Consider the following 26817-nt stretch of genomic DNA (forward strand, 5'->3'; position numbering starts at 1 on the left):
TGTGTGTGTGTGTGTGTGTGTGTGTGTGTGTGTGTGTGTGTGTGTGTTGTGTGGCGTGGGTGAAGGAAACCCGGGCCTTGCAAGGTCACCCTGGCCTTTTCCTGTTTATACTCTTGATCAGGCAGGGGCCCATGTGTTCCCGAACAGGAAGCCCAGAGGGAGGGCTGCACCAGGCGCTGGGGGCAAGCCTGGGACACGGGAGCCAAGAGGCTGAGCTGGTTACTGCCCCGGGCAGCTGCATGACCTTGGACATGCATCGCCCCCATCTGTGAGTTGGGCAGGGTAGAGGTTTGGGGGTGATGGTTCAAAGCTTGGCTTCTGGCATCAGACAGAGCTGGGTTCCACTTCAGGCTCAGACCGTTCCTGTCTGTGTGACCTCGGGCTGCACGCTTCACCTCTCTGAGCCTCAGCTTCCGCCTCTGTCAAACGGGGCTAATAAACGTGCCTCGCCCTACTCCCCGGGTTGTTAGAGGCAAAATGCACAGCAAAGTGCCAGGCACACACAAGTCTCTCTCCTTAAATCTTTACTTGGCAACAGGCCAGACACCGGATGATTCTGTGTGCACATGCATTTCTTTTTCTAAAAAATATCAAATATTTTCCCGAGTTGTCCATTTTTCTCACCAGAGTCCGGCTGCCTGAGTCCTCCCACTAGGCCTTCTGAGATTGGGCCCAGAACCCGAATATGCACCGGCTTCCACGGTCACCCACGGCATTTGCGTTTTGTGAGTTTGTCCTAGTTCCCCTGGGAGCTCGTACAGAGCAGGGGCCTGGCCCACGATGGCCTGAGGGACGCATCAAGGTTGCCGCCTGATTTCGTTAATAGTCTCGCTGGAATCCAGCCGTGTGTGTTCCTGGATGTGCTGTTTCTGGCTGCTTTCATGGTGCAGAGGCAGAGTGGGTAGCTGTCACAGACCCTCTGACCCACGGGGCCAAAATCATTGGCTTCCTGGCCCTTCACAGAAGTTTGCCAACCCCGCCTCACCGGGCCACTGGCTTCTTCGTCTTCGGGTTCCTTCCAGTCTTCATCCGCGTGCTGTGATGACAATGATCATAATATTCAGTGCTGACGTTTTTGCACGTCTGTGCTGGGCACAATGAAGTTATGGAATTCCTCGTGACTCTCTTTGTCCCAAGTGTTACTCCCATTTCTCAGATGGTAACACTGAGGCTTGGAGAGCTGGATTGACGCAGGACACCCAGCCTCTGAGTACAAGAGCCAAGAAGTAACCTCCGCCCTCATCACTCCCCACCCTGAGCTTGTGCCAGCAGGGTGCTGAACTGGGCCTCTGAGAGGGAGGCAGGGTGGCATGTGGGGGTCCAGCTTTGATCATTTTAGGTTAAAAAAAAATGCAAAGCTTGTCAGGAAGGAGGGATCTAGGAGCATGGGCTATGGAGAGAGAGGAAGATTTGGGTTTTCCTTTTACTCTCCTGCTTACCAGCTCTGTGGCCTTGGGCAGGTGAACCTACCTCTCTGAGCCCCAGTAAAGAGATGGTTAATAAGGGGGCTTCCCTGGTGGTGCAGTGGTTGAGAGTCCGCCTACCGATGCAGGGGACACGGGTTCGTGCCCCGGTCCGGGAAGATCCCACATGCCGCGGAGCGGCTGGGCCCGTGAGCCATGGCCGCTGAGCCTGCGTGTCCGGAGCCTGTGCTCCGCAACAGGAGAGGCCACAGCAGTGAGAGGCCCGCGTACCACAAAAAAAAAAAAAAAAAGAGATGGTTAATAAGGGAGAGTCAGATGGGACCATGGACAGGGTAGTGAGGACAAAATTCCGTGATATATGCAAAACCCTTAGCTCAGTACCTGGTGCACAGAAAGTGCTTGGTAAGTGTGAGCTAATACTCTGAGGCCGCGCCCCAGCCTGGCTTTTCTTCTTTCCTCTTGAGCCACCTCACGGTGCTCCTTATGCTCAAGCATCATCCAGAACCTCAGAATTATTCTTTTGCCTCTTCCTCTTGCCCCATTGGATCCTGGCAGGCTCTTCTTGGCTGGCTTCCCTCCGGAGTGGGTTGGAGGTCTCTGATCCCCATGGATCCTGAAGGGAACTCCGGTCTCCCCTAATCTGCTCGGGAGGCTTGGGGCAGTGAGGTCGCAGGGCCCAGCGGCAGGTGGTTGCCATGGTGATGGAATGTTTGGGAGTTGGTCCCCACTGAGAGGGCTTGCGAGGCTGATGGCTGAGCTTAGGCATGTGGCTACCAGGTACCCCTCCAAGGCTCCTCTGCAAGTGCCATGACCTGCCCCCTGAGCTGGCGTCCTGTGCTCCAGCCCCCCACCCCTGCCCCTCCATCTTGGGAACCTCTTGATCTGCCGAGCTTGGAGAAATCATGCAGAATTGGAAAGTTCAAATGAGTCTGACCCCTTAGGGCATGTCTTCCCCTCCCACGGGGGGCATTACACAATCACAGTCGTGATTATCTGATGTGCTGGTTTCCTGGATCCCCACTAGAACATCATCTCCTTAAGGGCAGAGGCCTTGGTGTGCCGCCCTTGAGGTGTTCCAGCATCTACTTCCAAGCATAGTACGTGCTCAGTAAACATTTGGGGAATGAATGAATCCGGCCTAAGAGCATCTTGAAGACTGACCAGCCCCCCTCCCCTCCCCTTCCTTCCAGTGGTCATTCAGGGCAGCCCATGGGTCAGTGAGAAGGGAGCAAAGTCCTCTCCCATCCTCTCCTGCTGCCCCCGTTTTATGAGCCATGTGACATGAGACCAAGGACGTTATTGTTAAGACAGAACCAGATTTGGAAACTGGCTTTCCCTCTTAGTAAGGCGCGCTTGCTGTGGGCCAGGTTCTGTTCTAACACGTTCTAACATTTATACTTCCCAATACTCGTATGAGGCTAGTTCCACATTTACACTGGCCACATTTCTAGTGCCCTGGGGCCGTACATGAGCCTCCTAGGAGGTATTGTTGTCATCTCCATTGTACAGAAGGAAACTGAGGCTCAGAGAGGTTAAGTGACTTGCCAAGATCACACAGCCAGTAGCTGGTGGAGCCAGGATTTGAGCCCAAACAGTCACCCCCTACTATGGCTGGCATACAATTCAAAAAATACTAGCCATTTTATTATTATATAGATCAAGGTAATATAACAACACCGTGTGTTCTTTTTGTTTGTTTTTTTTTTAAATAAATTTATTTATTTGTTTTTGGCTGCGTTGGGTTTTTGTTGCTGCGCGGGGCTTTTCTCTAGTTGCTGCAGGCGGGGGCTACTCTTCGTTGCGGTGCGCGGGCTTCTCATTATGGTGGTTTCTCTTGTTGCGGAGCACGGGCTTTAGGCACGCAGGCTTCAGCAGTTGTGGTTTGCGGGCTCTAGAGCACAGGCTCAGTAGTTGTGGCTCACGGGCTTAGTTGCTCCGCCGCATGTGGGATCTTCCCAGACCAGGGCTTGAACCCAGGTCTACTGCATTGGCAGGTGGATTCTTAACCACTGCTCCACCAGGGAAGCCCAACATCATGTGTTTTTAGGAGAAAAATATTATCACCTACCACCCCTGTGGCATTTTGAGTCTGTTCCCTCCTCATTTTTCGTGGGGTTTGTGTTTGCTGGTTGGTTCGGTTGACTTGGTGGGTTCGCTTTTGGGCACAGTCGTGCTTACCCTGAACCCCCATGGGCGTTTGTCATCCGTAAATTGGAGAACCAAGGCGCCCCCTCCCCACTCCGCCCTGCCATGAGGAGAAAATGAGGTAGCGGTGTGGAACTCCCTTGGTCCGGTGTTAAATGTACAGTGGTGCTTAATAAATGCTGATGTTCCTCCTGCAAGAAAAGGAGGGTTCAGTGACCCCTCCCCATGCCTCTCACGTGTCTTCCAAGTCTGCGTGGTCCAGTAGAACTTTGTGTGAATGATGGGAATATTCTAGATCAGGGGCCTGAAAACTTTTTCTATAAATGACCAGATAGTAAATATTTCAGGTTTTGCAGAACACGTAGAATTTTTCTTATTGCTGCTGCTTCCCCCTCCCCTCCCCCCAGCCCCGCCCCGCATCCTCTTCCTCCTCTTTCCCTTAAAAAAAAAAAAATATGTAAAAGTCATTCTTAGCTTGCAGGCCTTACAAAACAGGCTGAGGGGTGGATTTGGCCCAAGGGCCATCATGTGCTGCCTCCATCCTAGCTCTGCTCTGCCCAGTATGGTAGCCCCCAGGGGGCCACTGGGCTGTTGAATTGTGACCAGTGCCAATGAGGAGCTGGATTTTAAATTTTATTTAATTTTACTTTATTTATTTATTTTTAATTATTTTATTTTATTTTGGCTGTGTTGGGTCTTCGTTGCTGTGCACCGGCTTTCTCTAGTTGCGGCGAGCGCGGGCTACTCTTCATTGAGGTGCGTGGGCTTCTCATTGCGGTGGCTTCTCTTGTTGTGGAGCACAGGCTCTAGATGCGTGGGCTTCAGTAGTTGTGGCACGTGGGCTCAGTAGTTATGGCTCGCAGGCTCTTGAGTGCAGGCCCAGTGGTTGTGGCGCACGGGCTTAGTTGTTCCGTGGCATGTGGGATCTTCCTGGACCAGGGCTCGAACCCGTGTCCCCTGCATTGGAAGGTGGATTCTTAACCACTGCGCCACCAGGGAGGTCCCCATTTTACTTAATTTAAATTTAAATACTGACCTGTGGCTAAAGCGTCATGTCGGAGTCTTGGCGTCACAGCTCTGAGTGACTGAAGGCTCTGACAGCCCCGTTTCACCACCCTGAAAGGGGCCGTGGGAGCTGCCCGCCTGGCAGGCCTCTTGAACTCTCTGGCATTTCAAGGGCCGCCTGAGGGCAGCTGGGCCTGAGCCATCTCGTCTCCGGAAAAGCTTCAAGGGCCCTGGTCCCTAATTGTGTTTGTTGTTGTTATTCCAAGAACCAGGCTTCTCTTCACTGGCCACCCATATGCCCTGGGAATGCCAAGCCTGTGTATTCTGTAGCTGGGAGGAGGGGGAGGGTCTGGGAACCCTTCTCCTCCTGGGGTTAGATATACTAATCCCTGGTATTTCAGGGAGAGGAAAAAAAACTGTATAGAGGCAAGGAGAGAGCCAATAGGAAGGGAAAGAGGACCCCAAAAATGGTCCTACGCCCAATGTATTTGCATCATGGCACAAATAAAATAATTGCTGAGATTTTTGAGTATTTGCTATTGTCTTGTTTAAACCTCCCAATAGCCCATTTTACAGCATAGGAAAACCGAGGCTCGGAAGAACAACAATCTACCTAGTCAGGGAATCATCCGACTCCAGAGCTGCATCCTTAAAGCCCCCCACCCCACCTCTTGGGCTGGGACTAAGCAGAAGGAAGTTGAGCCTCAGAATCTGTGACTCTGTGAAGAGATTTTTGCTCCCAAACCTCAATTTTCACATCTGTAAAATGGGAGAAGGCGAGAATTGGACTAAAAATCTGCCACCCACCCCCTCCCCCAGTAAATGGTAAGGGCATAGCAGTGACACGTACACCAAGATCCCATTGGTTCCACGTGAGCCAGGCTTCATGCCAGACCCCATGAGTTCACGGCCCATTCCTTTAATGCAGTGGTTAAGAGCTGGGCGTCAGAGTCTCACAGATGTGGATGGCGATCCTGGTTCCCCGGGTCAGTTGCTCTTCCTCTTGGTGTCATTTCCTCACCTGTAAAATTGGGAGTATCGTACTTTCCTCGTTGGGGGATTAAATGGCACAAGGCACTCACAGCAGGCATTTGGTCAGTGTTAGGTGGCAGTGGCGGCACGGCATTGTCCAACTCCAGGGGGCGCCATATTTGTCATAGGCTGGGTACGCAGTGCCCTTTGGAGTTGAGCAGTGCGCAGCCTGTTCAACCATACCCAGCAATTCCAGATGGTGATTCGTGGTACAGTGGTGGTGGTTGTTGCTTCTTGTTATATTTACTTTTCCTGAAGTCCAAGGTCCCTGGGCCAAGAAGAAGGGAGAGCCCGGTTGTAAGAGACCCATTACTTCCTAAGGCAGCAGTGCCTTAGCTCAGGTTCTCAGCTGACACCCCTCTGCCTGAGAAGTGAGCCAGTTCACTCCCTGGCTGAATCAGTGAATTTAGACCCCAGCTTCAACATCTTGGGCGGAGGTGGCCTGTCCCTGCCTTGCCGCTCGTCTCCCAGAGTCACTGTCGGGCACCCTTGGGAAGCCCAGCATCCCCTTCTGCCCCTCCGAGGGGGCCCAGCCCCTCTCCATAGCACCCACCCCTAATGCACCTAATGCAGCGTCTCTTCTGCCTCTGCAGGGCTCAACCCGTGGAGAGTCTTAGCAAGCAGCCACGAGGGCTAGATCCCAGGGATGAGAGTGTCCAGGGGAGGTAAGTGCTTCCCGAAGGTCCCCCAGAGACCGGGCTCCTCCAGGGACAGCCCCCAGCCTCCTGATTGGGCAGCCGAGCAAACTCCCCCAGGCAGCTCTCTCCTGTGTTAGAAATCCAGACAAAGCTGGATCCCAGCAGCGTGGAGAGGGCAGGCCTCTGTTCTTCCTCACCCCTTAGGAACGTGATTCTCCTGGAGATGGGAGAAGGCTGAGTCCCCGAGCAGGCAGGACTTACCCGGCATTCGTGGGCAGATTCAAGCACGGCCAGAACCCAGCCGTCTGCGTGCCACCTTCCAGCCTCAGTGTTCTTGGCGTGCGTGCTTTGCCCTTCACACAAAAGCTCCCTGAACCTCATAACAGCTCCCTGAGCAAAGCTTCTTATCATCCCCCGTGTTTTTGGAGGAGAAAACAGAAGCTCAGAGAGGCGAAGTCCCTTGTCCGGCTCTCCAGCTGGCAAGTGGCAGGGGCTGGATTTGAACCTGGGGCTGTAAGACTCCAAGTCTGAGGGTCTTAGCCACCATCCTCACTGCCAGGATGCCGGGACACCTCCCTCGACAGGGTCCAACAGGGTGGTGGGGACGGAGGGCAGGCCAGAGTCCCTGGGCTGGGCCCTCTGGCCCTTCCTGGAATGGGCGGAGTCTCTGATTCTGGGTGGTCAGGAGGCCACCTTCTGCTTCCTAGGCTCCCAGCGGCTTTCCCTCTGCCAAGTGGCCCTGCCTTTGCTTCTCAAGCCATCCTCCAGGTCTGTGCAGTCTCCTCCTCACGGCTGACTTGCCCGCTTTGAGCTGTTTTCTCCTGGTGACTGAGATGAGCCCTTCACTGGGTGCTGTCCAAGTACAGTGAACAGCTCAGCCGCAGCCTGGTCTGACCCAGGCCTGCCACTCCAGCCATGCCATCCATCTCGGGCTAGTTGCCTCTTCTCTCTGAGCTGCTTGCTGGGCAGGAGGCATCCCTACCCCAGAGGTGGCGGAGAGGATCCCGCTATGTGAGGCATGGAATAAGCTTTAGCAGAGGACGTGCTCAGTCAATGTAAAAACACACAACTCAGTGCTTTGTTTTGAAGTGCTGTAGCCAGATGAATGCTCAGTATTAAGCAAAACTCATGAGTTGATAACATTTAAAAAAATTCTGTCTATCCCTTCTTCCAGGCCTTTTCCCCTGGTATTTAGTATCCAAGTCACTTCCAACCCCAAACAGAAGCTCGAAGAGTACATAAACACACACACACGCACGCACGCGCGCGCGCGCGCGAGGGCAGGCACACTGTGTCTATCCTTTTTGGAAACCACTTTCCCAAATTATCCCCTTTTCTCCCTTTCTCTGCATCCCCCATCGCCATCTGTTCCCCAAAGCTTCAGTCTCTCACTCCCCACCAAGTGTCAGGAAGAAAGGGTGATTGTACTAATTCAAGCTAAAGTGTGATTGACAGTCCCCCAGGGTTTTGACGCTGAAATAATAATCATTGGCAGAATTCTACTCTCAGGTCTAAGGGGAGAATTTCAGTGAGCATTTAAAGAAGCCGAGAGCTCCATAGAGGGATTTCTGAGGGACTTTGTGTCCTGTCCAGCCTGCTTCCCCGCTGAAAGTAGCCCTGGAATTAGATTTCCCCATGCCAGACATGAATCCAGTGTACACATTAACTGCCAACAGTTTCAGCAGCATATGATAGGCTCAGGTTTCTGGGGAGAGGGTCCCCAGCTATTTTCTGATGCTCAGAGAAGCCAGCAACCCCCGGATGAGACTCATCTTTGCTTTGTCAGTTGCTTCTAGAATCCTCACAGCAGCCTTTGAGGTCAGTGGACCCACCCGTCTTTGTAGCTGAGGAAACTGTGGCTTAGATGGAGGAAGTGACTCTCCCAAAGACACATGGCCAGGAAATGCCGGGGCCTCTTAGCAGTTTCGACCCCAGGCCCCAGGCTGTGTGCTTCTTCAGCTTTGATGTTTATTTTCCACTTGCTATGGCCTGAGGGGCCCCAGGCAGCCCAGGCCCTTGTGGGTGGATTGGTCCAGCTGCCAGCCGGGTCCTTTAGTGGTTTCCGGTGAACCTCCCATCCAAAGAAGAAGGCCGCCTCCCACTCCTTTCCCTTCAGACCCTGTCCCATCCGCCAAGCCACCTGAACCCCCCGGCATGCTGGGCTCTTTCCTGCCTGTTACTTTGCACTGGCTGTTCCCTTTGCCAGGAACTCCCTTCTCTCTCTTCTCCACCTGGCTGTTCAGAACTTCCCTGTCCACTGCTTAGAACTCGGCACAAGGGCTGCCTCCTACAGGAAGCCTTCCCTCACCTACACAGGTCGAACCTGTCACCCCCCTTCCTAGTGTGGGTCCACAGTATGAGTGGACTCGGGGGGCTGAGGCTGTGTCTCTTAACTCCATAGCCCAACTCCCGCACACAGTAGGAACGCATGAAATGTTGGGGTAAATGAATAACCAGTCAGTGATCATGGCTAATATTCTTTCAAATGCTCCCAATGTGCCGGGCACATTCTTAAGTTCTTAAAGGGGGTCATTTAATGTTCATAATAGCCCTTTGAGGTGGACACTCTTAGACCCATTTTACAGATGAGGCTCAGAGAAGTGAAGTCTGTTGCCCAAGCTCACACAGCCACACAGGAAATGGCAGAGCTGGGATTTGAACCCAGGTCTGTCTGACTTCTTGAATGCCCAGAGACCTCAGGCTCTCACTTGGATTCTAGAAGGAGGTGAGAGAGGAAACGAAGGTTCTGAAACACAGCGGGGGTGAGGCAGAGAAGGGCTGGGTGGTCGGAGGTGGGCTGTCTGTCCAGCATCTGGGTCTGCACCTTTTGCGTTGGGCTGAGGTTGCGTAATCAAAGGGCCTTGAGGGTGAATTGGGGAGGAGGATAGATCTGACATTTGAGTGACTAGAGAAGGGGTGGCTGGGCTGGGTGGACCCCTACTCTTTGAAACCAGCCCCTACCTAAAGAATTGGCATTGAGGTCTCATCATCTTTATTAGTGACATTTGGGAGGGGTGAGGAGCTAGGCTCAGGGTCATAATTCATGTCCTAAGTCATCCCCTCCCCCTGTTCGCACGTCACCCCCCCAGTCTGAGCATCCCCAAGTCTCCGCAGGACACGGGCAGGAGCCTCCTGACTGACCTCCCCGCCTCCGTTCCCACCCCTGCAGGCCCTCTCCCCAGGGGCTGCCCGTAGAGTAAGTCCAGCTCCTTCCCCATCCCCTGAGGACATGCCTGGCAGCTGCACCCCATCTTCCCCTTCCCTCCGCTCCAGCCCCAGAAGCCTCCTCTCAGGTTCTTGAACACACCAAACCCTCTCTCTCCCATCTTGGGGTTTTGCACTCTCCGTTCCCTCTGCCTGGAGCACCCTTCCCACACATTTTCACACCGCCAGTTCCCTCTCATCCAGGTCTCAGCTTGGACGTCACCTCCTCCAAGAAGTCCTCCTTAACCTCCCTCTTCCTTCCCCTTCTTGATCTCTCTCATGGTGTCCAGCTTATTTCTTTGCAAGTCATTATCACGGTCTGGCGGTAGCTTGTGTACCGTCCACATCCCCCACTCAGTTGTAAGCTCCTTGAGGCCAGAGGCCTGGCTGTCTCGTCCACTGTCCTGTCTCCAGCCTTGAGCAGGTGCCTGAAACCTTTTTATTGCTTCCGAGTGAAGGCTGAACGAACGGACGGCGATTCTGGAAGAAGCCCAGACCAGGATATTTTGCACCTTCTGAAAAGCCTCTCCTGCAGAGGCAGACTGTGGTCACTCAGAGCAGACACAGAGCCAGCTGATGAGCCTGCTGGCCTGGGTCAAAATCATGGACCCTGGCTCGGCCGCTTTCCAGCTGGACAACGGTGAACAGTCGCTTTGTACCTTGATTCCCTCCTCGCTGTACCATAATCATTTCCTAGCACATACTCTGTGCCAGGCCACGCTCATTGGACCCAAGCACGTTCTGTAAATATTTGTTAAGCATCTACTAGGGGCCAGGCACCGTGCTAGGAGCTGGGGAGACAGCCGTGAACAAAACAGGCAAAACCCATGTCTTTATCAAACGAGTGTGCTGCTGAAATCTGATGTTCTAGTGTTTTATTATTTTCACATTTCAAAGAATTTCACATAAATGTATTTCAAGAAAGTCCATTTTTGAAAGAATTATTACTCTTTCCATTTATCAGTTGGGGAAACTGAGGCATTGAGTGGTTAAGGAACTGGGCAAGATCTCACAGCTAGGAAGTAGCCAGGAGGGATTTGAACCCAGGCCATCGGGCCCCCTGAGGTAATAATAGCAGCTACGCTTACGGTTGTTGGAGGATCTCATGAATTAAGATGGTTGCAGCGTTCTGCTCTGAACGTCAGCACCCTCATACTTGCTGCTCTTGGGGTCTGGATGGTAAAGCGCCTGCAGCCCGCAGGCCTCCCTGACCGCCCGTGTCCCTCTCTCTCCCCAGATGTGAGCCCGGCGGGGCTCCCGCCCACCTGTCGCTGAAGCGCGCCCCCTGCCCCGGGCCCAGCATGCGCCTGTCGGTGCGGAGGGCACTGCTGGCAGCCGGCTTCGCCCTGGCCCTGGTGCTGGCGGTCCAGCTGGGGCAGCAGGTGCTGGAGTGCCGGGTGGCACTGGGGGGCCCCCGGGGCCCCCGGCGGGCCATGCGGCCGGAGCAGGAGGACCTGGTGATGGTGGGCTCGGACCACGTGGAGTACCGCTACGGCAAGGCCATGCCGCTCATCTTCGTGGGGGGCGTGCCCCGGAGTGGCACCACGCTCATGCGTGCGATGCTGGACGCCCACCCCGAGGTGCGCTGCGGGGAGGAGACCCGCATCATCCCCCGCGTGCTGGCCATGCGCCAGGCCTGGTCCAAGTCGGGCCGGGAGAAGCTGCGGCTGGAAGAGGCGGGTGTGACAGACGAGGTGCTGGACGCTGCCATGCAGGCCTTCATCCTGGAGGTGATCGCCAAGCACGGAGAGCCGGCCCGCGTCCTCTGCAACAAAGACCCCTTCACGCTCAAGTCCTCTGTCTACCTGTCGCGCCTGTTTCCCAACTCCAAGTTCCTGCTGATGGTGCGGGACGGCCGGGCCTCCGTGCACTCCATGATCACCCGCAAGGTCACCATTGCCGGCTTCGACCTCAGCAGCTACCGTGACTGCCTCGCCAAGTGGAACAAGGCCATTGAGGTGATGTACGCCCAGTGCATGGAGGTGGGCGCGGACAAATGCCTGCCCGTGTACTACGAGCAGCTGGTACTGCACCCCCGGCGCTCCCTCAAGCTCATCCTCGACTTCCTCGGCATCTCCTGGAGCGACTCCGTCCTGCACCATGAGGACCTCATCGGCAAGCCCGGCGGCGTCTCCCTGTCCAAGTGAGTGGAGCCCCCACCTTCCGCTCAGACCCCTGATCCTGGAGTCAGAGACGCTCAGTGGGAAGGTCGGCTCTGCCCCTCCAAGCTGTGTGGCCTTGGGCAAGTCACTGTGCCTCTCTGAGCCTCCTCTGTTGTACTGGAGAAGATCTGGGAAGAGAGTGGTTAAGAGCACAGCCTTGAACCAGATCTCCCACCTCATAGCTCTGTGGCATTGAATAAGTCACTGTACCTCTCTGAATTTCGGCTTTATTATCCAAAAAATGGGGCAGTCACTCCTCTCCAAACTGTGAATATGCTTTGTAGTGAGCTGTAGCAGGTAAAGTTTGAGAGTATAGTTTCTGGAACCAGGCTGTCTGGGTTTGAATCCCAGGTCTGCCACTTTTTAGCTGTGTGACCTTGAGCAAGTAACTCTCCCTCTCTGTGCTTTCATTTCCTCATCTGTAGCATAGGGATAGAATCTATCCCTATTAATCCCTATTAATCAAATGGGTTAATACACGTTAGGTGGTTTATTCCCGTTATCATCGTTTCAGTGTTGATCTTGCTTTTATTGGAATTACTCGTCAGGCTCACCTTCACTCTCGTTTATTGAGTGTCTGCTGTGTGGCCAGCACTGAGTGAAGCCACAAACAATCATTATTCCTTTAATCCCCACAGCCACCTATAACATAGGAACTGCTCTTATCCCCATTTTACAGATGGAGAAACTGAGTCTCAGGAAAGTTACTGGCCTAAGGCCACACAGCTAGCAAAGGGTGGTGCCAGGATTTGAATGCAGGTCTGTTGGACTCCAGTGCCTGTGTTCTCAAGCCCTCCGTGGCTGGGACCTATCCTCCCTCCCTTTCTGTCCCTTGCTGTCTGCCTTCCTCCTTTGAGGAGGCTGTGCCTTTCCTGAGACAGTGCAGCACCAGAGTGTGCCATCCCCACGTCTCCATCCTGGTCAGTTGCAAGCATCTTTAACAGCCCAGTGGAAGGGCGGTCCTTCCTGGGACAACGCCTCCCATTTCTTTCATGGCTGGACCCTCCCAGGCTCTGCCCCCAAGAGCTCCTGATCCCTGAGCAGAGCGGGAGGCTCTCAGCAGCTCCTGGCAGCGAAGTGCCCATGGGCTGGGTACCCCCACCAGTTGGTGCTGGAGCCGGGATTTTTGTAAATCATCATGACAAGACATCAGATGACCAAAGGAATACATCCTGATTGCAGGAAATTGGGAAAATACATAAAACGGGAAAGAAAAACCACCCATAATCCCAACACCCAGATTTTGATTTGTGGCTTGGTGGTCCTTGATCAGGGTATATTGATAAAACTGGAGTCCTGCTGGTCATGTTCCTGTGTAACCTTTCTTCACCTTGTATTTGGGACGCTTGCCCATGGCCCCCAGCACTCTGCAGTGACATCATTTTGAATGGCTGCATAATATTCCACTACACGATCACCATATTCTATTTAACATCTGTTTTTGGACACTTTGTTTATTGACTCGTATCAAGCCTGGCTCCTATCCAAGTTCTGGGATGTATCTATGTGATTTCTGTCCTGTGAAGTCCTGGAGACACAAGGCTTGTGGCAAAGGCCAGGCACATGTTTGATCATGTCTGGTATGTCCACTGTAAACATCTTCGCAACAAGCGTTTTGTTATAAAAGATGAAATCACTGGTTGATTGACAGTTCCGGTTTCATTACTCTAGGAAATGATAACATATCAGTTTCTGCAAATACTTCATTGAGCACAGTTATCCCTCCCACCTGTCAAAACCAAAAGGTTACTGAGCTGTGGTTCATAGGAAAGGGACAGCTGCCTTCGAGAGCATTAATGATGATTCTTTAGCTAATTTAGATACACTTACTTTCTCTCTCCTGCCATCTTCGCCAGATTTATCACACAGTATTAGACATTGGAGGCCATGTTCATAGCAGCACTACTCACAGTAGCCAAGACATGGAAGTAGCCTGTGTCCATCGACAGATGAATGGATAAAGGAGATGAGGCGTATATACAATAGAATGGTACTCAGCCACAAAAAAGAATGAAATAACGCCATTTGCAGCCACGTGGATGGACCTAGAGATTATCATACTAAGTGAATTAAGTCAGACGGAGAAAGGTAAATACTGTCTGATATCACTTATATGTGGAATCTAAAATATGACACAAATGAACTTAATTCATGAAAAAGAAACAAACTCACAGATGTAGAAGACAAATTTAGGATTACCAAAGGGGGAAGGGTGTAGGGGAGGGATGGATTGGGAGTTTGGGATTAATAGATACACACTACTGTATATAAAATAGGTAAACAACAGGGACCTACAGCATAGCACAGGTAACTATATTCAATATCCTGTAATAACCGTAATGGAAAAGAATATGAAAAAGAATACACACACACACACACACGTATGTATAACTGAATCACTTTGCTGCATACCAGAAACTAACACAACATTGTAAATACTTCAATTAAAAAAAAAAAAAAGAGGCAAAAGAAGAACCAAGCTCCTCCTGTCCCCTCAGAAAGGAATGGTTACTGGATCCCTGATGTGTCTTGAAAACGGTGAAAATTCTAACAGAATCTGGCTTGGATTAGCTCACTGAAGGATTTGCAGAAACTGATATGTTATCATTTTCTCGTGTAATGCAGCTGTCAACCAGCGATTTTATCCTTTATGGCAGAATGGCCTTATGGCCAATTGTGGGGTGAAACTGCTTACAGTGAAGACGTTTATGGTGAAAATACCTAGATCCGTATTTGTGATTTTTTGACACACTGGCTAGAGTTGAGATTTAAATCCGGGTCTTCAGACTCCAGATCCATGCCCTCCCCACCAGTCCACACCCTCTCCCCTCCCCAGTTCCCCTCACCCCCCCTCCCCATCTTCCTTTTGCTCCATCTGTCTGCTTCTGTTCTTTGTTCCCAAGTTATCTCTTAGTTGGGATGGAAGCATCTAGAAATAGGTCCTCGATCCTAGGAGTTCCCCACCCTGTATCCTGTAAAGCCTCTGAACTATAATTGATAAGATCATCAGGACTCACACAGCTTGGTAACCCTGTTGGATGGGAGAGCAAGGAAGCAGATATAAGACGATGACTGTTTCATCCTAACAGCAAAATGGAAACAACGTAAATATCCATCTTTAGGGGAATGGAAAAAGAATGAGGTATTGAGAGAGCAGAGAAAAAAAAAACACCCCACCTATAAACCAGTACTATGTATAGTATATAATTTCTGTTTTTAAATCTGCAAGCAAAACCACAGATTTTCAGTGTGTATATGTGTGGGAGAGAGAGAAAGAGAGAGCTAACACCGAGACCTTAAAATGTACCAGATACTCTTTTATTATTAACTCATTTACTCCTCAGAACAGCCCCGTGAGGTAAGTACTATTATGATTCCCATTTTACAGGTGAGGACACTGAGGCTCAGAGAGGTTCAGTCAGTCTCCCAAGGCCACACAGCCCGTGTTGGTAGAGCTGGCATCTGCACCCAGGCAGTCTGGCCCCTGAGTCTGCGCTTAGCCACTCTGTTTTTAAAAGTACAGAAAACAGATTGGTAGGGTACGCTTCAGAATGCTATGGTCAGGTCCCTGTAGGGAGCTGAAGGACTCAGAGTGGTGACCCCAGGGGCTATTCGCCTTACCATTTGTGTCTTAGAATTACTTCTCAAGAACAAAATACTCATCTTAGTCATATAAATAAAAAGTAATTTTTAAAAAGTCAGGTCAAGGAAGCAGAATTTCAACACCACTGAAGTGGTGTGCCTTGTCTAGCCCTTTCTCCCAGCTTCCCACCCCATGCTTTTATCCCCATTGTACAGAGCAGGTATGAGGAGGCCATATGACTTGCCCACATTCTTATACTTGATAAGAGCCGAGTGGGCCCTGGGGACCAGTCCCCCCAACCTTTCCTGCTGCCCCAGAGTCCCTGAGCAGGGAGCCCACCTGAGCACCACCTGGGTCTGCCCGTGCCCCGTCCAGCCCGTCCTCTCTCCCCAGGATCGAGCGATCCACAGACCAGGTCATCAAGCCCGTGAACCTGGAAGCTCTCTCCAAGTGGACTGGCCACATCCCTGGGGATGTGTTGAGGGACATGGCCCAGATCGCCCCCATGCTGGCTCGGCTTGGCTATGACCCCTATGCAAACCCGCCCAACTACGGCAACCCCGATCCCATCGTCATCAACAACACACACCGGGTGAGTGCACGTGCACACGGGGAGATGCGTGCTCAGGCTGTGGTGGGGGTGGAGGCTCCAGCTACCCCAGAAAACACTTAGTTTCTTGATTCCTATGCAGCTGGTCTGTTTCTGTCTCAGGGACACGGTGATCCGTATGGCTACTTGTATTTCCATTTTTGCCTGGGCCACAAGGAAGCTCAAAACCAACTGGTAGCCTGCCTCTCACACTGTATAGCATCTCACGGCAGGCCCATTCGTGCACTAATTCCATCCCATTTCTGTACTTTGATTTACCCTTTCCCCCCTGCTTCCCTGGCTGTTTGTTCGTCTGTTTGTAAAGCACTTCAAGTCTCTGTTGAGACTGGGTGTGAATAAATAAATGATAGTCCCTTTATTGCCCCCGTAAGGTTTAATTTTTAATTTTATTTATTTATTTTTGGCCCTGCCTCAAGGCATGTGGGATCTTAATTCCCCAACCAGGGATGGAAACCATGTCCCCTGCAGTGGAAGCAGAGTCTTAACCACTGGACCGCCAGGGAAGTCCCTGCCCCCATAAGGTTTAATATTTACTTCTCAGACAAATGTAAGTTTAGGGTGGTTTAAATTACTTTTTAAGTTCTCCTTAGTGTAGGTGGTCAAGGGGAAATGACTTTGAGAAGATGTTTCTGGAGCATAGAAGTAGGCTAATCCTGGGTGTGGAACAGTTACCAAGTCGATATTATTTACATGTCACTGTCACTTCTCCTTTACTCTGGTTGCTGTGTTCTGACTTCCTCAGAGACACGAAGTTAATGAAAATATCTGAACATGGGACCCAGGCCTGAGGAAGTGCCCTCCTACCCCTTATGTCATTGAGACCCAGAGTTTTAATTTAAGCTGAGTTTGGCATTTCTTTTTTTCTCTCTTTTTTTAAAAATTAATTCTAAAGTCCTCTGATTCTACTTTCAGAGAACTACTTTGTGTTTGGTCTGTTGAACTAGAGAAGAAAAGGCACGCATCTTAAATTTATTTATTTAATTTATTTATTTTTGGCTGCATTGGGTCTTCATTGCTGCGCGCAGGCTTTCTCTAGTTGCAGTGAGCAGGGGATACTCTTCTTGTGGTGCACGGGCTTCTCATTGTGGTGGCTTCTCTTGTTGCGGAGCACGGGCTGTAGGCGCACGGGCTTCAGTAGTTGTGGCACATGGGCTTCAGTAGTTGTGGCTCACAGGCTCTAGAGCGCAGGCTCAGTAGTTGTTGCGCACAGGCTTAGTTGCTCCGCGGCATGTGGGATCTTCCTGGACCAGGGCTCGAACCCGTGTCCCCTGCACTGGCAGGCGGATTCTTTACCACTGCGCCACCAGGGAAGCCCGAGTTTGGCATTTCTGAGCACGTGCTGATTTTAGAAAGCAAACAGTTCTTTTTTTTCTTTCTCTTATTGCCTTATAACTGACTTATTATATTATTGTAGTTTCAGGTGTATGACAGAACAATTTGATATTTGTGCACATGGCAAAACGATCACTACAATTTGAGTCTAGTTACCCACTGTCTGTCACTGTACAAATTTACAACATATGCAGTACAATATTACCGACTATAATCACCGTGCTGTACATTACATCCCTGTGGCTTGTTTATTTTATATTATCTTGACCCCCTTCACCGATTTCACCTCCCCTGCTCCCAACCCAACAGTTCTTGTATTGAATCAGAAAGGGAGAGAGTCATTACTCTTTATTCTCCTTTAATTCTTCAGTGGACTCAAGGAGAAAGACTCCATTTGATGCCAACAAGTCCTTAACACGTGCAAGCTTTCTCTCTCTCTCTCTCTCTCTCTCACTCTTTCTTTTTCTATTTTTTGGCCACGCCGTGCGCCATGTGGGATCTTAGTTCCCTGATCAGGGCTTGAACCCGTGTTGCCTGCATGGGAAGTGTGGAGTCTTAACCACTGGACCACCAGGGAATTCCTGCAAGCTTTCTTTTTAACGGAGAGAATTTACTAACACTGAGCGTAGGCAGCTCTGCCCTTGTCCTTGAAATGCAAGCCCATCTATACGTCTCATTACTTCCTCTTCCCCCGACATTAGTTGATTTTGTAAACATCTACTTGTGGAAATACTCAGGGATCCAAGGTAGATACCCAGAGTGCATGGAGAGCGTGGGTGTTGGCAACCTGGATGTGGCTTTTTTTTTATGATTTTATTATTTTTGTTTTAAATATTATTAATTTCAATGTTTACTATTTAATAATAGTTATCATTCTTTAAACTGTACTTAGGCGCTTTATATACTTTCCTGTATACATGCTATATTTCATAATAAAAAATTCATTAACAGGATTAGGGACTTCCCTGGTGGCGCAGTGGTTAAGAATCCACCTGCCAATGCAGGGGACACAGGCTTGAGCCCTGGTCCGGGAAGATCCCAAATGCTGCAGAGCAACTAAGCCCGTGCACCACAACTACTGAGCCTGCGCTCTAGAGCCCGTGCGCCACAACTACTGAAGCCTGCGTGCCTAGAGCACGTGCTCCACGACAAGAGAAGCCACCGCAATGAGAAGCCCGCGCACTGGAACGAAGAGAAGCCCCCTGCTCACTGCAACTAGAGAAAGCCCGCGCGCAGCAATGAAGACCCAACACAGCCAAAAATAAATAAATAAATTTATTATTTTTTAAAATTCATTAACGGGATTAAAAAAGCAGCAGCAACTGGTGATGACCTTGAAATCCAGCCCCCAAATGCTTCTCAGAAGGGGTGGCTGGGACAGGATGAGGGCATCAGAGAAAGCTGGCCTCTCCTTACCTGCTTTTTTAGCCAGGGGCCCAGCTCCTCTGAAGTCCGTCTAAAAGGCAGAGGCCCCTGGCAGGTCCTAGACTATGGGTCAGAAGCTCCCAGAGTAAGGCCTGACCTTGGGTGTTGTATAAAAAAAACTCTGATGAGCAGTGATGGGTAGGAACAGCTGTTTGGAGCTCTGTTGTTTATTTAAAACAGAAGATGTCTCTGGGTTTCTTCCAAAGAGGTTTACTCCCCAAAGAAAAACTCTGTTTTCTACTAACTTATTTAATGACACAAGTGTTAAGAGAACCACAATTCCCTGATTCACTTATTCTCATCCCTAACTGAATTTTTGTGACAAATACACTTGTACTACTGAGAAGAAATATTTTGACACTTCATCTATCTATGCAAGTAGAGAATTGATAGGGTCACTTTCAAAAGTGATTTTTTGTATTTCAAGTTTCTGGCTTAAATATCCAACGGGGCAGATTTTTACATTTGTAAGAACTAAATTTGGTTTAAAAAAAGCCAAAAACTTGCTCTAGTTTTGTGACCCTGTGTACTTTTAAAATAAAATCAAGAAAGCAAAAAAAGGAAAAACAAAAACGAAACAAAAGAGCTTTACTCCTTGGGGGTTCCACAAGTTTTAACAAGTGCCAGACACCTTATTTAGTCTTTACAGTGGTTTTGCTGTAACTACAAAGGTAAGTCCCCTCGTTGAAAGCCACAAGGGTGTGTGTGTGTGTGTGTGTGTGTGTGTGCGTGTGTGTGTGTGTGTGTGTGTGTACTGAAGGCACAGAACGTTCCTGTACTGGATCCTAGGCAGTACACTCGGTTCTGAAATGATCCCAGTGCTAATGAAACTGTCTGTACCTGTGCTGTTCATTACAGCCACTAGGCTTGTGTGACCACTGAAATGTGACCAGTGAAATGTGATGAGTCCAAACTGAAAGGTGCCGTGGAAGTGTGAAACACACACTGGATTTTGAGGTCCTCGTACCCCCCAAAAGCATGTAAAACTTCTCCTTAATCATTTTTATATTGATTACAGAGGGAAGGAAAACTTTTCCCTTTTTCCCTTCTAGGTTCTTTGGCTGGTCTGATAATGAAATTGACATAAGACAGATTAATAGGAGACAAAACAAATTTAATATCGTACATACAGGGGCTCATAAAAATAGGAGATTCATAAGAAGGGGCCAAAGCAGGCATCTTTCATACCTTTTAGATGAAGAAAGAATACATTTGTGAAGTACTGATAGGACAAAGACATCTGGGCTTGGGGTAGTAAATTACTGAAGAAGTAACAAGGTTTGTGTACACAGCCCTTTTGGCCCTGATTTCTCCATCTCTGGTGATAAGGATGGCTCTCTACCTCCTGTTGCGGGGAGGGTACCTTTCACCTGGGAGATTTATTCCCTGCTCTCAAGGGCACTAAGGAGGGTCAGAGTGTCCTTCTGGCACCGGCTGTTTCTTAAATAACTTTAATTCAAAATAATGAATATGCCAAAGTGGTAGATTTGGGGGCAACCTGCCCTGAACCCCATCAATTACATGTTGAAGTATTAATATTTTAGCTATATCAGGTTAAATAAAAAATACCACTATAGGGAATTCCCTGTAGGTCCGATGGTAAGGACTCCACGCTTTCACTGCTGAGGGTCCAGGTTCCTCCATCCCTGGTTGGGGAACTGAGATCCCACAAGCTGCGCGGTGTGGCCAAAAAAAAAAAAAAAACCACTAGAATTAATTTCACCTGTTTCACTTTGTTTTTAAATGTGGCTACTAGAAAATTTTAAATTACAGACTAGGTTCACATTATATTCTATTGGACAGTGCTGGTCTATCCAGTGCCTTGTATTTCGAGAGATATTGGAAAGGCCTGGAATTTTCTGGTTCCCACCTCAGGGCCTTTGTCCTCTCTGTGCCCTCTGGCTGGAATGCTTCTCCTTCAGAGCGTAGCCTGGCAGGATATCCTTGTCACTCAGGTCTCAGCACAAAGGCCATGCGTTCCAAGGGGCCCTTTCTGACCACCCATTCAGAAGAAGCCCCCTGGGCACTCCTAATCACGTACTTTCCTTGTAGTACTTCCCATGGTTTGATATGTTCTTGTTTAATTGTGTTGTCACTTGTGGATTGTCTGGCCCTCCCCACTCCAGAACGGAAGCTCCAGGAGGATGGGACTTCTAATTGTCTGGGCAGTGTTGTAATGGCCCCCAACCCCCTCCCCACCCCCGAGCTTAGAATAATGCCAGAATAAGAGGAGCTTATTAATACATGTTTGTTGGATGGATGCATGGGTGAGCAGGTGGATAAGTGGATGGGTGGGTTGGGTGGATGGATGGATAGGTGTGTAGATGGGTGGGTAGGTGGACGGGAGGGTAGATGGGGGGCGTGGATGGGAGGGTGGATGGGGGGGGGTGTGGGTGGATGGAGAGGTAGATGGATGGGAGGGTGGATGGGTGGGTACCCGGATGGATGGGTGGGTGTGCAAAGGATGGACTCAATTTTATTTTTTGATCATTTCTACAATAGCGATAATTTTTTCTTTCCTAGGTCTTGAAAGGGGACTATAAAACACCAGCCAATCTGAAAGGCTATCTTCAGGTCAGAAACCCCAGGGGGAATTCTGCGTCACCACTCTGTGGTGCCCTCTGTGCCCTTGAACACTTCACTTCTCTCATATGGTTGATGGTTTGTCCATCAGAAAATTGGATGGGGGTGGGATTCCGGTCAGAGGCTCTCAAGTGTCTGATCCACCTGGAGCGACATCTCAGTAGCCCTTCAGCCTGAGTCCCTTCCTTGTCCCCTGGCTTGCAAGCAGTTGGAGGAACTTAGTGGGGACTTTCTGTCAAACTTTCTGCCTCTAGCCTTAAATTCAGCTTCATTTAAAGTGGCAGTTCCTGGACTTCCCTGGAGGTCCAGTGGTTAAGATTCCGTGTTTTCACTGCAGGGGTGTGGGTTTGATCCCTGGTCAGGGAAGTTCTGCGTGCCGCACTGTGTGGCCAAAATAAAAAAGTATGAAGTGGCAGTTCCCAGCCCAGCACAAAAATTTCACCAGTCTACCAAAAAATGAGGGTCATGTGATGCAGGTATGTGTGCAAAAGTAGACACAATACAGTCCTGTGTCCCCACACGCATCCCCACAGGCTGGCCTCCCATGCATCCTGGGCGTGTCCATGGAGGCTGTCCCTGAATCTTGTCAAGAACCGCTCCCAGGACTGCCATAGCATCCTCCGTTGGGTACCAAAGTGCTCCTTTTTAAATGAAGGGTGGTGATGCTACAATCAGTAGTTTCAGTTTGTGTGTGTGTTTTATTTAACTTGGCCAGGAAAGGGTGGGGTCACCCTACGCTAATCCCCAGTTTAATCATCAAACTCACAAGACTCTAATGGGTCAGGCAATGAGATTTTGGTCCTTTGGGGATGAGTCCACACTCCCTTTGTGGGAATCAGAAACCCATCTCTTGCCACTGTGAAAAAATATTGCCAGACTTAATCAGCACTAATCTGTTATTTGTTTTAGCCCAAAGAGGATGTAACAAGAACAACAAACAGAAGTGGGGTAAGGGGAATTAGCCACAATCTGAAACTCTTTTCATTTTTGCATACAGTCTTTTTTTTGCCCACCTGGATATGCATTTTTATGTGCCTTGCAATTCCATTGTATGAGCTGCTTTGTTTTACTTTCTTACTGTTTTTCCATCTTGGGGGTCTCACGTGGCCATTTCGATGGCTACATAGTTTTCTCTGGAATGCATTATGTGTCACCAATTACTTAACTGTTGCCCTGTGTAACTTTTGCAATATTTTGCAATATTTCAAATGATGTCATGCACCTATCATCCTGATTTTGCCTCTCTTCTATGGGGCGAGGGCTGGGGGGGCCTCTATGGAATTGTTCCCTTCGAATACAATTTTTTATATAAATTTATTTATTTTTGGTTGCATTGGGTTTTCATTGCTGCGCATGGGCTTTCTCTAGTTGCAGCGAGCAGGGGCTACTCTTCGTTGTGGTGAGCGGGCTTCTCATTGCGGTGGCTTCTCTTGTTGCGGAGCACAGGCTCTAGGCTCACAGGCTTCAGTAGTTGTGGCACTCGGGCTCCGTAGCGTTGTGGCTCACAGGCTGTAGAGCGCATGCTCAGTAGTTGTGGCACACGGGCTTAGTTGCTCCGCGGCATGTGGGATCCTCCCAGACCAGGGCTCAAACCGGTGTCTCCTGCATTGGCAGGTGGATTCTTAACCACTGCACCACCAGGGAAGTCCCCAGATACATTTTTAAGGAGTGGAATCAGAGGATGGGAGGGTCATTTTTTTTTGGCCGTGCGGCATGTGGGATCTTAGTTCCTGGACCAGGAATCACCCATGCCCCTTGCAGTGGAATCGTGGATTCTTAACCACTGGACCGCCAGGGAATTCCCCATGGGAGGGTCTTTTTTGAGACTCTTGAACTACAAGGTTAAAATTGCTTTACAGAACAGTTGGACCAGTTTACACTCTCCTGCACTGTGTGGCATATTCAAGCTGGCCTGGGACTGTTTTTTGCTCTCTTAGAAGCAAAATGTAAAGGAATAGCATATGCTCTGTCATCGTGAGCAGTCCCACCTTCTGGAGAGCTGCCCCACAAATTACATCAAACCCCTACTTTCGGCCCTTTTCTCCTCCACTGTGCACGTGATCTCCTGCAGGATATTGCAAAACTTGGAAACAATCTTAGGGCAACAGTTGAGTAATGGTGGTGTGTACATTGTATAGAATATTATGTAGCCATCCAAAATGGTAATCGTGAAACCCCAAAAATAGGAAGATAGGAAGCAAGCAAAACAAAGCTGCTCACACGTTAGAATGGCAACTCATGCAAAAATGTATACTCAATCCCTAAACTCCAAACACCCTCTCCTTTCCAGGGCTTTGCTAATCCCTCTGCTGGGAATGCTTTTCTACCCACATCCGTGCATGGCCGGCTTCATTTTCATCTTTTAGCTCTTTGCTTATGGGGTGTTTTCCAACACCAACAACTAATTCTCTGATTATCTGGACACCAACTAGGTGTTGCGTAATTCAGTTCAATTCTGACGCTGATTTCCGGAGATAGCCTCTGACCCCACAGGTTAAGGGCCCAGTCCCACAAAACTGCCCCCACTTCAGATGCCCAGGCTACCTACCTTTCTGCCCAGCCAGCTACACATTTGCGGGGTCCCCATGCCCCACCCCCACTCAGGTTTGGTAATTCACTAGAACAACACACAGGACTCAGGAAAACACTTTACTTCCTAGATCACCAGCTTATCATAAAGGCTGTAAGTCAGGAACAGCCCAGTGGAAGAGATGTGTAGGGCGAGGTATGGGGGAAGGGCGTGGAGCTCCCATGCCCTCTCTGGGGGCACCACCCTCCCGGCACCTCCCTGTGATCGCCCACCCCGACTCCCTGAACCCTATCACTTATGGATTTTTATGGAGGTTTCATTAAGGAGGCATGGTTGATTAAATCATTGGCTGTTGGTTATTAACCTCCAGCCTCCTCCCTTCCCCAGAGGTTGGGGTGGAGGGCGCTGAAATTTCCAACCCTTTAATCATGCCTTAGCCTTTTTGGTAACCAAGCCCACATCCTGAAGCCCGGGGGCCCCCAGCCACCAGTCATCTCATTTGCATACAAAAGATGCTTTTTCTCTCTAGGGAGATTCCAAGGGTTCTAGGAGCTTGGTGCCAGGAACCCAAGGGCAAACACATGTAGGTTTTTCATTACACTCCACCTTAAATGTCATCGCCCTGTAGTGGCCTCTCCGAACCACTTTATCTGAAGGAGCCCCAACACCAGTCACTCACATCAGCCCATTGTATTGCCTGGACTTAATAGTGTCTTACGGATGTGTTTGTTGAGCAGGCTCTCCCCCTAGAATGTGAGCTGGGTGGGGATAGGATAGGGTCTATCATGTCCACAGTAGCCCCAGCGCCCGGCACATAGTAGGTGTGCGGCAGCTATTCGGTGAGGGAGTGTGCCCGATTCAGTGATGCTGAGGGCTGAACCTCAGGGCAGTGAGGCCCTGGTACCACCACTTGACTGTGACCCTTCCTCTGTGTGTTGTCTTCCTCCAGGTGAACCAGAATAGCACCTCTTCCCACCTAGGAAGCTCATGATTTCCAGGTAGGCCTGCGGACTTTGCCGGGACCTTCCGACACTTCTGAGCCCAGGAGTCACTTTTCTGAAAAGCTTGTCCTTCCTGAGCCTCCCTGGGGAGGAGTGGCCACCAAGGTGGGCTGACCCAGCCCCATCAGGAGGTTTCCCTGGCCCCAGCCTGGGGAGCTATTTATAGAATCAAGGCTTAGTCTCCTAGCTCTGGATCAGGGGTGTGGGCAGGGATCAATGCTGAACCAGCCAGAAAAAGGTTTATCTGGCGTTGGGGAGGGGGTACAGAGGACAGGTGTGATGGGGGGATTCTAGAACTATTTTGCACAGAATGCTGTCTGCCAAGCCAGCTTCTATAAACAGCATCAGGTTGGCCCAAAGCAATTAATGTTGTAATAATAGTCGCAAGCAGTTCTGGTCTAAGAATAACCCCTACTGCACTGGGCTGAGTGCTCTTCCTGTGTTACTCCTTTAACCCTCAGCATCCCTGGGAGGCAGGTGACATGACTGTCCCATTTTATGGAGGAGAAAACCAAAGCCCAGAGAAGGGCGTTGATTGGCCTAAGGCCACAGAGCTACCAAAAGTCATCTCCCCCTGAGTTTGCTTTTCACAAACGATTTTAAGTGCATATTTATCCATCCATGTTTTGCCAAGGGGCAGGGAAGCAGGTTCTGAACTTGGGAAGTCAGAGATTTAAGGACTCACTCGAGGTTCAACTCCTGTTGGCCTCTGTTTTCCCCATCTGGAGAATGGGGATTCATCACTGTCCGCCTGCAAGGGTGGTCGTGAGATGAAGTGAGCCGGCCCGGGTGGGAGCGCTGGGACCTTGCGGCAGACGTGGGCCCTGGAGTTAAGGCTCCAGCGAGTGAGCTCACTTCCTTATGCTCCCCAGCCTCTCTGATCAGGCTCAGGGAAACCTGGGGGAGTCAGAGAGGCCAGGACCAACTTGCCTGGGTATTTGGCCTATTCTTTTAAACTGTAAAAGAGCTTCTAACCTCTAGTCGATTTTTAGTTTCCTTTTCTTATTTTTAAATAATCAGCATATTTTTTCATTTTTCTTGAAATCCACTTTGCACCAGCCCACAAGGCTGGAGACACAAAGTCACCCTGACTCTAGCATTCCCATCTTGAGTTGTGCTAAGATCCAGGACTTCCGTTTAATTCCTAAGAATTCTCACGTTGAAAGCAGTCTTTTTCCAAGTTTTTCCCCAACTCGATTTCCCTCTCTCTCTTTCTGCAGGTTCATTAGTAGAATCCTGAACCTTCTCGTTGACGAAAGCCAGATCTATTTCTCGCTTTACCCTTTAGATGAGGTCCCAGAGACAGGGTACTTTAGCTCATCATTGCCATCTGCTCTTCATAAATCAGAAAAGTGATATCTTTGAGGTCAGGTGGCGACAGGTTGAGATGTGGGTAAGGACCCAAGAAACATTTTTAAAGGTAAATTCTCTCCAGCCATCTGGATGCTATAGAAAATCTCACATGCTTACAGGAATGCATGAAGACCATCTGTCCTGCAATCGCACATATAAATATACAAGATCTCTTTCAGAATTGCGACTCTGGGCCTAACACCCGTTTTTCTCCCCTTTCAGATCTTTGCAAGTGGCTTTGTTGCCAGAAGAGAAGAGACTTTGCATTTGAGTGGAAATCGGACCTCAAATCCAAGCATATTGCTTGCTATTAATCGCCGAAACAGGACTGCTCATGAGGAATGTATTTGCATATGGTTGCAAAGGCTGAATCATTGAAAACTTAACCTTGAAACATTCTATCTTAGGATAGTCTGGGGTAGAGAACCAAGAGTGTGGAGGTAGTCCGGCTTTTGAAACTTAGGTATTTTATATTTTTCCCCTCGAGAAGTTTTTTTTAAGAAATGGATTTGCCATCCTCCTTAATTTGCAGGACTGCCTTGGTGGCTTTGTTTGCTGGGACAAGGCCCACCACCCGTGCCTCTCCTGTTGACCCTTACTTTTGAATTCAAAGAATCTATTTAAGAATTTAATATATGAGACTTTCTTTGATTCCTCCTCAGTTTTACTCACAGAGAAAAAAATATATATATTATTTGAATAAACTGAACAGGGACTCATTTGTCTGTGCCTTACTTTACAGAGTGAATAGATTTTTTTCTTCCATGTCGAGTTTTGTCAGGTGGATTGA

General features: G+C 49.7%; 1 protein-coding gene and 1 long non-coding RNA gene across 9 annotated transcripts in view; one reads left to right on the forward strand and one right to left on the reverse strand.

The window, feature by feature from the left end:
- The window catches only part of TPST2 (tyrosylprotein sulfotransferase 2), a 56235-nt gene extending 29487 nt beyond the window's left edge, over positions 1–26748 (forward strand). The window contains exons 1-8 of one of the 8 annotated variants that reach the window (XM_027124430.1): positions 4300–4325; positions 6200–6271; positions 10686–11591; positions 15569–15785; positions 21084–21134; positions 22053–22091; positions 24623–24671; positions 26250–26742. In XM_027124430.1, coding sequence (XP_026980231.1) covers positions 10750–11591; positions 15569–15785; positions 21084–21134; positions 22053–22091; positions 24623–24664 — 1191 coding nt within the window. In that variant the 5' untranslated portion in view covers positions 4300–4325; positions 6200–6271; positions 10686–10749 and the 3' untranslated portion in view covers positions 24665–24671; positions 26250–26742. Of the gene's footprint in view, positions 1–4299; positions 4326–6199; positions 6272–10685; positions 11592–15568; positions 15786–18086; positions 18134–21083; positions 21135–22052; positions 22092–24622; positions 24672–26249 lie in introns of those variants that run through there. The other 7 variants (XM_027124431.1, XM_027124437.1, XM_027124433.1 and 4 more) reach the window with 7 other exon arrangements.
- On the reverse strand, positions 4479–7477 carry LOC113629731 (uncharacterized). The gene is made up of 3 exons (XR_003436667.1): positions 6506–7477; positions 4606–5874; positions 4479–4526 (listed from the first exon to the last, which is right to left on the reverse strand). It is a non-coding gene; the product is annotated as an uncharacterized LOC113629731 (long non-coding RNA).
- Positions 26749–26817: the final 69 nt, after the last annotated feature.

Source organism: Aethalodelphis obliquidens, unplaced genomic scaffold (genome assembly GCF_003676395.1).
Source record: "Aethalodelphis obliquidens isolate GAN/ISIS:26980383/991018 unplaced genomic scaffold, ASM367639v1 scaffold28, whole genome shotgun sequence".
Lineage (NCBI taxonomy): Eukaryota > Metazoa > Chordata > Mammalia > Artiodactyla > Delphinidae > Aethalodelphis > Aethalodelphis obliquidens.